The following is a 12470-nucleotide window of genomic DNA, read 5'->3' as shown; positions in this document are numbered from 1 at the left end:
TCCAGTCTGTTGAGATGCCTCTCCAAACGCAGAAACCAAGCGCAATCGCACCATAAAACGTTAAGACACGTTAAGAAAAAAGATCAGTATTTTGCCGTAATCCAATGACATGAAAACAAGTCATCCACAGCGATCAGTAGATTCACAAACAGAGTCACGGTGTATCCAGCAAGGCCTATACGCGCGTCACATTCACCAGTCAGCTCCAAACAGGTGAACTTCGCCGTTTAAACAAAGTGGAATAAAACGTATCAAAGTCCAAATCTACACAAAACGCGCATTCAATTAGTAAGCTGACAGCAAATTTATTTACATGGCATTTAGGCAACCTTTATTGTAACGTTGGCACGGTAAGATGTCCCGACTAGTGCAACAAATTATTGTTTTTTGCGTCCTGCATATGCGTCGACAATGGTCTCAGGTGAGAGGCAGAGCCCTGAAAAAATATTATTTTTACTAAAGCAGTATATGAAATCAGATGTATTATCTATCCCCATTTAGTTGTTTTGTGTTTTTAAAGTATTTATAAAATATCTGGTTATGTCCGAAGTAATTATTCCACTCATTTTTGAAACAATGCAATTACCCGTTTCAGCTACCAGGGGGGGCAGTGCTCCCCCTGCCCCCCCGCAAACTCCGCGCATGAGCGTAACGTCAGTTGACATCTGCCTGCACCAGGGGCCCTTGATTCTCTGTATCATTCCAAGTTAGGTAGCTGCGTGTTGTAACACTATACCTCCTCTCTGCTGTGTGGAGCACAGACATCTGCATTCAGAATCCTGTCCTTCCAAAATACAAAGCTTATCCAATTATTATTTGTATCAAAATTAATTAGCCTATGCTTGAAACTGCATGGCATTTTATGGTTTACCTGGGCATTGTCCAGTGTGACTTATATCCTCCTGCAGTACCGAAACTAATTGGCATGTGAATAGAGATAAGGGCTGTTTCTAGCTATTGGCAGACCCTATGTAAGATGCTGTTTGGGGCCCCTATTTTGTCAAACTACGAGTACATTAAATCTACAGATAATGATAATAAAAAAGTTAACAATGAGGCTCTTCTACATCAATAAATGCAACAGATGCAGGATTTTCCTCAAACAGATTTATTTAAATAAAAATTATAACAAAGAAGGCTACTTGCTAGTGGCTACAAATAAAAGACAGGTAATTTTATTTCTCCCTAAATATGTTGAGCAGGCTGAACTTGCAGCTTGGGGGCCCCCTAATGGCTGCGGAGGCCCTATGCATATACATAGTCCGCCTATAGGAAGAAACAGCTCTGACAGAGATGCAAATACCGGAGGCTTGAGTTTTATCTTCCTGTGGAACATTAAAGATAAAAAACGGCAGCAGCAAGACCCAGCACCGAAAGTCTGATCCCCACGAACCCCCCCCCAACCACCCCCACCCCCCCCCAAAAAAAAAACCCCAGGGGGCAAAAAAAAGGGGGGGGGAAAAAAATTTTAAAGTTACAGCCCTGAACTGAAAGTCTATCTCCGCAGCTGGTATCCACTCTTCAAGGCGAAGTTGTCTTTCAGCAGCAGGGAAAGACGAGAGATGGAGAGAGGAGGGAGGCAGGGAGAGGGAGCACAGCTGGTCTGAGTCTGTGAGATAGCCACGCCCCTTCATTTGAATATATTATAACATGGTATTAAATAGAGGGGGGAAATATGTAATACTATGAAATAAATGTCCCCTGAAATAAATAAATGTGGACTTATGAAATAAAAATGTATTTATTAATTTTTCATTTATTTAATATTGAATAAAACAACATTCCATACCATCCTAGGAGTGCAGCAATATTCCTCCACAAGGAAATGTATAAAGAAGGAAGAGTCATAGGTCTCTAGAATTTTGCATTGGTGCCAGACTTTGGTGTCGGTTCTTTTGAAATTAATGGGGCAGGCATGGCAAGTCCCACTATAACCCATCATATGTGTTATACGCTTCCACAAAATAAAAAAATAAAAAAATAATAAAAAACACGTGATGTTGTTGTCCTTGTTATTTAAAGAGATCATGACTCTGTCCAGCAGCTGCATATAACTCAACAAGTCCCTGTTTGGTCCAAGATAGCTGCTATATCATTTATGTGTCGGACCTGGCCCATTTGGTCATGACCAAATGGGCCAGGTCCGACACATAAATGATGACAACAATTAAGCTAGAGAGGATGTAATAGGCTATGACATTTTCTATCACTCACCAACACTATGTTTACACACTCACAAGTATTATTTCTTAACTAACAGAGGTTTTTTTAATCTCCAAATGAATGCAGTAGCCAACGTTTGCCCTAAACATTATTACATATCATTAACAGTTTGATGGTTGGTTAATCGTTGATAACAAAAATGCTCTATTTAAAAAAAACAAAAAAAACACACAGGTAGAATTGTGGGCTATGTGAATAGTAACATGAATAGTAAGGACTCTTCCTTCTTTATAAGTTTCCTTGTTTTGCTTTGACCAATCACATGTCGACATGTACTTCCGTATTTTAGGACTTGTCAAGCTGTGATTGGTTGACAGTATATTACATCCATGGTTGACAGCAGTAACGTTTGAAAGGGACTGAATTTGCTGTTCATCTTGACAGTGTCAGAGAACAAAGACACAAATATGGAGATAATACACGCTGTCCATGTTTTTGTCAAATCACTGCTGTTTCTGCTGCTGTGGTCAAACTGTGAAGGAAGAGAATCGGAGCACAACCATGTTACCTGCGGCTCACTGGTCAAACTGCTCAACACCAGACATAACGTCCGCCTGCATTCCCACGATGTCAAATATGGCTCAGGTAACTTTACTCAGATAGCACATGTAGCTATACTTGCATAGAGACATATTTATATTTTAAACGCGTGACAATAAAGTGCTTTGTGTTTGCGGAGGGGCGTAAAAGCCTATATTTGGTGGCCTGGCACGTTCTAATACCACTATTCCATCTTATGCGTTTTAGCCCACATAAATAACTTAATATTTTAAACCAGGCCTATTCCTGACTGATCAGAACTTTTGAAATCAAGAATCATTAGACCTTAATTTATTATTTGTTATTTATTTATTAACACTTTTAATGTAAGGTTGATCAAGACATGCCACAATGATGGTTAGCCTATTGTTTTACTAGAAATATATTAATGCGCTACTGCAGGAAGTTCCATTTTATCATGTTTTACTTTTAAAACATGATTTGGGGCATTGACATTAGTTTGCATAAATGATCAATGGCAAAAAAAGACAAATACTTTCTAGGAAATTTAAAACTGTAAAATTACATAAAATTACAAACCGTGTTTGGCTGCATTTTCCTCATGACATGCCCTGTTACTTTGACAATTTGCAGTTTTAACAGTTTTAGTGTGTGCAATGTGTCGTAAGAGATAGCCCAGCTGTAAAAAGAAGACTATAGGCTCATTCATTCATTCATTCATTCATTCATTCAGCCCGTAAACGTCCTGTGGCATATATGAAAAATTGAGTGCTTTCAGAGGACTTTAGAATGCTTAATTGTAAAGTTGCTGCCAATGGTGTTTCCTTAAGTAGCCTGTCTAAATAGAATGTTACCTGTCTGTATAAAACCAATCAATGCAATTCTTAATGTGTTTTGTAATCAATTATTTTGCTATTTGTCAAACACTAAAGATGACTCTCCGCTCTAACTACACAGCCTCTCAGCTGAGCATGCCGGACTGATACGACAGAGGCTTGTTTCTATCATTGTTTTGAAATGGAGGCTAGTAGAACGATTGCTTGAAGGGGTTGCTTTGCCGGCTAAGCAGGAAATGTATGAAATTGCCATTTCTGTCAATGTAACAGGGGCTTTAGCCTTTTTAGGGTGCTAGAGCACCCCTTATACTTGTTCCTGACACCCTAAAAAAGTCTGCGTTTGCTCCCGCAAAATACATTTTTGAGCTACAGTGGAGATTCCGATATCAGCTGAAACTGCACATCCAGACGATCAGATAGGTGCCACTTAAGCTAGCTTGTTGGGAAGTGATCGTAACATGGTTTATAAGTCATGAAGCTTTTTAAAACCTAATGGGCATGATTATTTTCAAATGGGTCCATTAAACTCACATTAAGATATATGAATCAGCTGTATTTGGCTTTGGTGAGAGTCATTTATAGCCATGTCGGACACATGTCAGCTAGCCTAGGTAAGTTAGGTTCAGAGTTCTGCATGAAATGGAAAAACAATAATGATTGAATTATGTAGCCAAGCCACAACTCTAGCAAGATTCTCATGATTTTATTCCGATAATAGAAATGTTTCTGCGACAGTGGAATCGCTTGAAAGGTTGTTGGGTTTAAGGTTGGCATAACAAAATAAAACTTGTCATAGAACTCCCTGCAGTAGCATAATATTTGAGTGCATTTATGTTTCTAGTAATATAATAACCTACATTAACCATCAGTGGCATATCTTGATAAACCTTACATTGAAGGAGTCCATAAACAAATAAGGTGAAATTTAAGTCAGGAATAGTTGTTTTTTGTGTTTTTTAAATATGAATAGCTATTTACAGACTATGTGGTCTAAAACACACAAAGCCTAAATCTTCTTAAACAATAATTCCATACATTGACAATCAGGTATAGGCAAACTCATTCAAATATGCAATGATTAAAGGGGTGATAGAACGCAAAACCGATTTTACCCTGTCATAGTTGAATAACGACAGTTCGGTGGGTAAATAGGACATACATAGAAGCTAAAAATCCCATTGACACCCCTTTACTATGAAAATCTCATTTTTTGAAACTGCCGCTGAAAACGGGCGAATCTCAACAAAGCTGGAAGTTGACGTCAACCTCCCAAAAAAAAAAACTTTCTCTACAGTCACTTCAAAAAAAAAAAACTTTGTCAAAGGAAGGGGGGAACCTCCAAAAACCGAACCTTTGTGGGGGGGCGGGGGGGTAGGTGTTTAAGAGAACGGTCACGCCCAACATTTACATAGGCTACACAACTGACCTGAGATCAGGTAGTTTTCTGAATCTAGCTAGGTCACGCAGATCTCTGCTATTCCATTACAAAATTCACTTCTGAAACTTTTTATGCGAGAAATCAACCATATAAAGCTCAAATATGTGCCGCTTTTACCGAAAATGGATGGCCAATGTGCAAATTTTTCTCCGACTGTGTGGCGGTGTTTGTGCCGGTGTTGGTGCTGCCTGGGTTGCTACATCGCCGCCTTTGGCCGCAGTGTCACGGAAGCTTGTTACGCCTGCAATCTTTACCGCAGCCCGCAGGTTCCAGTAAATCTTATAATGGGTATGTGTGTTGAGTTATTTAAACAAACAATCGGGAAATAAACGCCTTTTGTCCGCGCGAGTCTCATTGATAGAGCCGCGTTTGAGATGGAGTCCATCAATGAAAGCTAGCTAGCCTCCTCCTAACTCTGACATTCACAAAAATACATTCAATTGAATCCGAAATCGGACAAGTGTTAGCTAAGCTTTGTAAGACCTTGAGGAACCTGTAATATTCATGCCGTGACGAAATTCAAACAGTAAATATACTTTAGTTGTGCAAAGTGGAGCAAGCGGCGCTAATTCCCCATTGTAATGAATGGGACATATAGCAAGCAGCTGCGTCCTACAAAGACGCCTTGCGTTCATAAAAATGCCTTAAAATCAAATCGGACACAACGGTTAGCTTTATAAGACATTGGGGAATGATGTTATATAAGTGGCTTGACGAAATTCAAACCGTAAATATATTATAGTTATGCCGGCAGCTGGCCGCAGAGCCCCGTAGTGCAGTATCCACAAAGGGTGACTTTGCCCTGGGTATGGAGCCCAGCAGGCTGCCGCTTTCTCGTCAGACTGTGTGGAGCTCCTAAAGTCCGACACGTCTTACCAAATTTGCAATTAGCCATCAATTTTTGTAAACGGCCCATATTTCAACTTTATATAGTTGATTTCTCGCTTAAAAAAGTCTCAGAAGTGAATTTGGTAATGGAACATTGCAGTGTCTGGAATATGAGATTCTGTCGCTTCTCTAATGTATGTGTATTGGGGATTCGCTCAACCAATCAGGGTGCGTCTCTAATGTGTGCGTATGGCAAGTCGCTCAACCAATCAGCACGCAGCTCATCTAAATATTCATGACATATTTGGAAGAAAAGCTCTTGTTACAAATAGGGCCAAAACACAGGGATGCATAAGGGCCAATAAAATATCAACCAGGCCATTTTCAGCCCAACCAATGTTACATACCCCATTAGGAGACCATAAGGAACAGTGTGAAATACCCTATATAATCATTCTATCACCCCTTTAAGATGATTGTATATGATGTAATCGTGTCATTTGTACGTGCCAGAGGCCACCAAATTCGGGCTTTTACGGACTCACCCTTGTGACAGACCCACAAATATATTTACAGCACCCCCTACCACAAAATAGTCCCAACGTCCCTGATAACCATAAAACAAACCGTAGTTAAACACTACAATTTACACCTGCGGGTCCTGGAGACTGACTACATTGAAAACCTATAAACATCACTTGACTTAGCTTATTGTGAAAGAGAAGGAGTCACAGGTTTTTAAATTGCTGTTGATTGTGACTCCTATTAAAGTTTTAATCCATGGAGTTTTTATATTTGTAAAACTTTTCTTGTGCTGAGAAAAGTGATTTAAAATCATGTGACATCATCTCTTTTAATGCTCGAATTATGGTTATATTCATGTATGTTGAAAATGTATTGAAAATAAAACAAATAAAATCCAAAATCTGAAAAACTAATTTACAAAAACTATAATATTTAAGAAAAACTTTATTTAAATATAAATCAACATTTTGTAATGGATAGAGAGAGAGAGAGAGATAGATATACATACACATATATACATATATATATATATATATATATGTATGTATGTATGTATGTATGTATGTATGTATGTATGTATGTATGTATGTATGTATGTATGTATGTATATTATTATTAATATATTATATATATACATATATAATATATTATAATACATACAATATATATATACATATACATTACCACATACACATATATTAACTATATTATAAAAATAATAACATATATATACAATACACATACACAAGTAGAAACATACAGAAAGGAGTAAAGAAAAAAAGATAAATAGATAAGAGAGACATAAGAGAGAGAGAGAAGAGAGAGAGACACACATACACACACATACACACATATACACACACACACACAAGAGAATAAACACACATACATATATAATAATAACAACAAGAAGAGAGTACATACAGACAGGAAGAACACATAAGCAAAGGAGGAACACAAAAAGGACAGAGTTGATTACATAGAATCTTATGGAGACGTGACAGAAAATACAAAACAAGGAGAACTGATCAGTGAGACATAAACAAGACACATAATGGGACAACAGGATGCGTATAGTCAGGATTTGTGAGTTGACACAGAGAAAGGCAAGGAGATTAAATTAAAGGAAAAAGGTGGAGGAAGGAGACACAGGGTAACACAGAGAATGGAGGAACACCCAAAAAAACAACGGGAACGGAGTACGAGAATCAGCTAGTACAGGAAAGGAAGAAAAGTACGGACGAAAACAACAGACACAGAAAAAAATACACAAGTAAAGGGGAGGGAAGGGGGGAGGACATAGATGGAAGAAATGGACACAGTGGAAACCAAAAAGGAAGTAAAAAAACACATGGAAGAACAGAAACACAAAATAAAACAGGATATGGAAAAAAACAGAAAATATGAAAACGAACTAGAACAGAAACGTGACTCGGACGAGCATGAGAATAACTCTGGTGAAGAAACCGGGTGAAATTCAAAGTTTGTATTGTGACTTTTGTTTGATTTGTTGGTGTAGGTGGGGGTGTGGGAGGGAGAGAGGAGGGATAAATTGGTTTTTTTTTTGTTTTTTTTTGTGTTGGGGGAGAAGGAGGGGGGGGGGGGGGGGGGGGGGGGTGAAGAGGAAGACGGAAGGAAGGAAAGGAGCCGGAAATAAATAGTGGACAGAGTGAAACAGAAATAAAGATATGACCAGAAAACAGTGAAAGACCAATGAATGGACATAGAATAAGGAAAGATATAGTGACAAACAAAAAAAAAACCCCAAAAAAAATTCCCTTAAAAGGAGGGAAGACATGACATGGTGGAAGAATGGAAGGATAGTAGATGAAAGGGAGGAAAGAAAGGAAGGAAAGGTGGTGGTGGAAGGAAAGCTGGAAGGGAGAAGAAAGAAAGAAAGCATAACTGAAATATAGGAGTTGACAGGAGGAAATGAAAGAAAATGGATGTAGGAAGAAGGGAGAGGACAGAAGGCCTCTTTAGGCCCCACCAATCCTTAAAAAAGAGCACAAACTTTACAACCCATTTTCTTTTTTCCCAAAAAAAACAAAAAAAAATGAAAAGTCAAGTCAGATATTGAACAGGGAAAAACACTTCAGGAACCAGAGCCGTTAAAAAAGTGGTTGATGTCTATAACCTTACTTGCACACATACTCTCCGTCAGAAAAGCGTGCTCCCTCTCTTTACACTGTTTAACCACAACGAAAACTCGTGTGTGTGTGTGTGTGTCTGTGTCTGTGTGTGTGTGTGTGTGTGTGTGTGTGTGTGTGTGTGTGTGTGTGTGTGTGTGTGTGTGTGTGTGTGTGTGTGTGTGTGTGTGTGTGTGTGTGTGTGTGTGTCAGTCATTTGACTGGAAGGCCGGGACGGAAGGTTCTGCATTATCTCGTCCATCTCTTCAAACTTCTTGGCCATTGCCTGAACCTCAGCGTGCAGCTCCTTGTATTCAGCGTACTGGTCATTAAACACAGCCTTGTACTGGTCCTTCTCCTACTCTGAGCTGATGCTGGGGTACTTTCTGTGGAAACGGGACAGGACTACACATTTTCTTTAAACTACAGCTGAATGTGAAAATGTGTCTCAGTTTCCTAGCTGCAGTTCTAAGATGACAATATCAATTGAAAAAACAACATCTTACACAACTACAGGCCAGCTTACCACCATAGACCATATACTTGTTTCCTTAATAAGGGATTTAAGATAGACTCACAATTTCTGTCTGCCTTAAAACAAAAGTCAGGTGTCCATTTATATATATTGAAACAATCTTTGCTTGCTGTAATCATTCATTGTGTCTGTCTCTCTGTAGGCAGTGGACAGCAGTCTGTAACTGGAGTGGAGAACGCAGATGATGCCAACAGTTATTGGCAGATTCGTGGGAAGCCCAACCGTCCTTGTCAACGCGGGGCAGCCATCAAGTGTGGTCAGGCCATACGCATCACACACATGAAGACCGGTCGAAACCTCCACACACACCACTTCAGCTCACCGCTGTCTAATAACCAGGTCAGACAGTCACACCCACACTCACTGTTATTTGTTGTAAATATGTTGTACGCGTGTTTATTTATATATTTTTTTATAGTTTTTGGACAATGGAGCTCTATGGCACAAATGAAGATAAATCAGGCTTTGGATACAAACACATTTTTTGTTAGTAGGATACATCCATTGTTCATTTAGGTCTGTTCTATTTCTACTGCAGGAAGTCAGTGCCTTTGGAGAGAATGGCGAGGGTGACGACCTGGACGTGTGGACAGTGCAGTGTGAAGGCATCCACTGGGAGCGCGATGAGGATGTGCGCTTCAAACACGTTGGCACTGATGTCTTCCTGAGCATAACAGGCGAGCAGTACGGCCACCCCATCCGCAGCCAGCGGGAGGTGCATGGCATGAGCACTCCTAACCAGCACAACTGGTGGCGCTCCATGGAGGGTGTCTTCCTCCAGCCCAGCCAGGTGCCGCTGCGCCACGATGAGCTCTGACATCATCACTGAGAGGGGCAAAGCATGTTGATTCCTGTTCGTGTGGCGCTTTTAAAAATCTCCTGGACCAAATGATGTCGTGTGAATTATGTAGAATATTTGACTCATCTCTTTACATGTGAAGCACTCAGGGTGGTCTGAGACAAGGGCGGTAATGTTATTTTTGAATAAAATCAGTGATACTCTATGTAGTGTAGCCACATGGTCTATATATCGGTTTACTCCTTGGATAATTTCGTAAGGGAGAAAATGCTTTTTGTAAAAAAAAAAAAGGCACAACATTAACATATAACATTAATTAATAACATTAACCATAGATCATACATATTTGATTAGTCAATTGATAGAACATTTATCAGCAACCATTAAAAAAAATGTATTACCTGTAAAAGTAAATTATCAAGCATAATACCAAACATTGGTGCTTGTTTGAAGATTGTTGGTTGGACAGAAAAAGCTGTTCATGTGACATCTTCCAATTGTGAAGGGAAGTCAGCTTGATGTGTCTTTCATCTGCTGTTTCCTTGGCAAACCACTGCGTTTTAGGTGGTCAACCTTTGCCTTTGTGCTTCTGCAGAAGAGCTTGGGAAGAACATTTGGAAACACGTGTCTGCCTTGTAATTTCTGCCTGTAAGAGACCCTTCCTGACACACCTTGTGTCTTGTTGCTAAACTGACTCCCCTGGTGTAAGATCTATTTTAGATTAAACTGTCTTCAGCAATCTCTCCTTTTAGTATGGCTGTTCCTCACCCAGTTTTATTCCTTCTACACCATTTCTGTTAATGATTGTGGTTCAAACTACATATTATGTTGTTGATCATTAATATCTGTTTGGTGTTAATGTAATGTTTAGTCATGCACTGGGCTATATACTGTATATATTGTTTATTTGGAAAGCGGTCTGTTACTTTGTTACTGTCTTTCTTTAACAGCATACAAATATCTCACTATTTGCAAAAGGAATGTTTTGAAAGCATTTCACTTCCATAAGAGAAAATCGATGCTGCTTTGACAGAGAACTAAAAGTTCAAATCTACACTTCCTACAATGCAGCTTGATAACTTTCATAGGACCCTCCCAGCTTGGTGAATGGGCACATCTTTCAAACTCCACACCCATAGTTTGTATTTGCAGGCTCTTTGTAATCTCCAAGTCCAAGCGGAGATAACCCTGATTGTCATCAGGGTTATCTCCGCTTGGACTTATTGCTATTGGATATTGCTATAACATCCTCAGGGGTTATTTTCTCAGAATTGACGAAGCTCCTACTGAGCCACAAATTATAAAAAAAATGTTTACAGGCTGAGTAGTGCTAAACGTGATAAGTAAACAGACCTTGTGTGCTAAATCAGTGGAGTGCCTGTATAGTGAATCAACCAATTAAATCATAATCACAGGAATAATGAATGACTGGTTGGTTTCTGGGGCCCTAGGCAAAACATAATAAAGCTGTTATCTCAAATCAGCTGGGTGCCCCAGGCCCCCCTAGTGGTTTCATATGTCCTTGAAAAGTAATTTGAACTCTGTTCATGTAATGTCAAATTCTAAAATAAAGACTAATGAGTCAAAGTAGTCATGTGTTCTGACCCGGGCCCATTGATCACCATCAGCAGCAGCAGAAATGACAGCAACTTAGAACTTTCCTCCTCTTACAATGTCTTCAATTGCTAAAGTCCTGTAACTGACAAAAACAAAAATGGCTAACAAGTTTGAAAGTTACGCCACAGCCACACTCTTAAGAGTGTGGAGCTCTGGACACAATGTTGGTTCTATTAGCTCATAGTTTAGACAAAAACAATAGTCTGGCAACAAGGCATGGGCTTAATCAAAACCACCTTGACTTCGCATATTCAAGGGTTATTGATTAACATTAAGTTTGCTGTAAAGAACTAGGCTATATAATTATAGTCAGTGTTCAATTGGTACACTTCTAATCAATTTCAATTAACCTGTGTAGTCTAGAGAGTCTTTTAGGACCGATGAATATGCAAAACTAAAATATATTTTTTCTTATCAATTAAAGTTGATAATAAATTAATAGAAAAATGAATCGGATACAATTCTGATAGTTGAGTAATCATTTAAGTCACTTTTTTAAGCATAAAATATTAAACATTTCAATAAACCTGACAGAAAGTGACTTGGTTTGAACATCAGCTGCTTTACACGTTTGTTAAAAAATGGTAAACCCTGTTTTAGTGGAATTAGTTTATAATTTAAGTTCTTCCCAAGCAAGGAGCAGCTGTGAAGCAGGTTATATCGTGACTTGTCATATCACATGTTTTAAAGCTCAGATTCATCACCTTAACCATCAATCATGTTGATTGTGGTAATGTGAAATATTGTCCCTTAACAACAATTTCATTGTTTTGTTTTTCAATCTCTGTACATATAACAGATTCATATTAAAAGTTAATCTGCATTTTTAAAGTGGGGAATACAGGGTTTTTAAAAAAGTAGACATTTGTCAATCAGTCTTTGTGAAGCTGCTAATGTTCTTGAAAAACATTTACACATTTAGTATTTACAACAGCACTAGATTGCACGATGCTTTTGAATACTTTGTTTTGAACATTACGTATTATTTCAAAGTTGGTCCATGTCATGTTGCACTGTGGTCTTTGCTGTATTTCTGCAT

General features: G+C 38.8%; 1 protein-coding gene across 1 annotated transcript; it reads left to right on the top strand.

The window, feature by feature from the left end:
* The first annotated feature begins 2525 nt into the window (after positions 1 to 2525).
* Positions 2526 to 11404, top strand: sdf2l1 (stromal cell-derived factor 2-like 1). Its single transcript, XM_039804329.1, has 3 exons — positions 2526 to 2808; positions 9158 to 9354; positions 9554 to 11404. Exons 1-3 carry the CDS (start codon positions 2631 to 2633, stop codon positions 9830 to 9832), a joined length of 654 nt encoding a protein of 217 aa, XP_039660263.1. The 5' UTR covers positions 2526 to 2630; the 3' UTR covers positions 9833 to 11404.
* The last annotated feature ends 1066 nt before the right edge of the window (positions 11405 to 12470 follow it).

Source organism: Perca fluviatilis, chromosome 6 (genome assembly GCF_010015445.1).
Source record: "Perca fluviatilis chromosome 6, GENO_Pfluv_1.0, whole genome shotgun sequence".
In the NCBI taxonomy this organism is placed as follows: Eukaryota; Metazoa; Chordata; class Actinopteri; order Perciformes; family Percidae; genus Perca; species Perca fluviatilis.
This window is presented reverse-complemented; position numbering and strand designations above follow the sequence as displayed.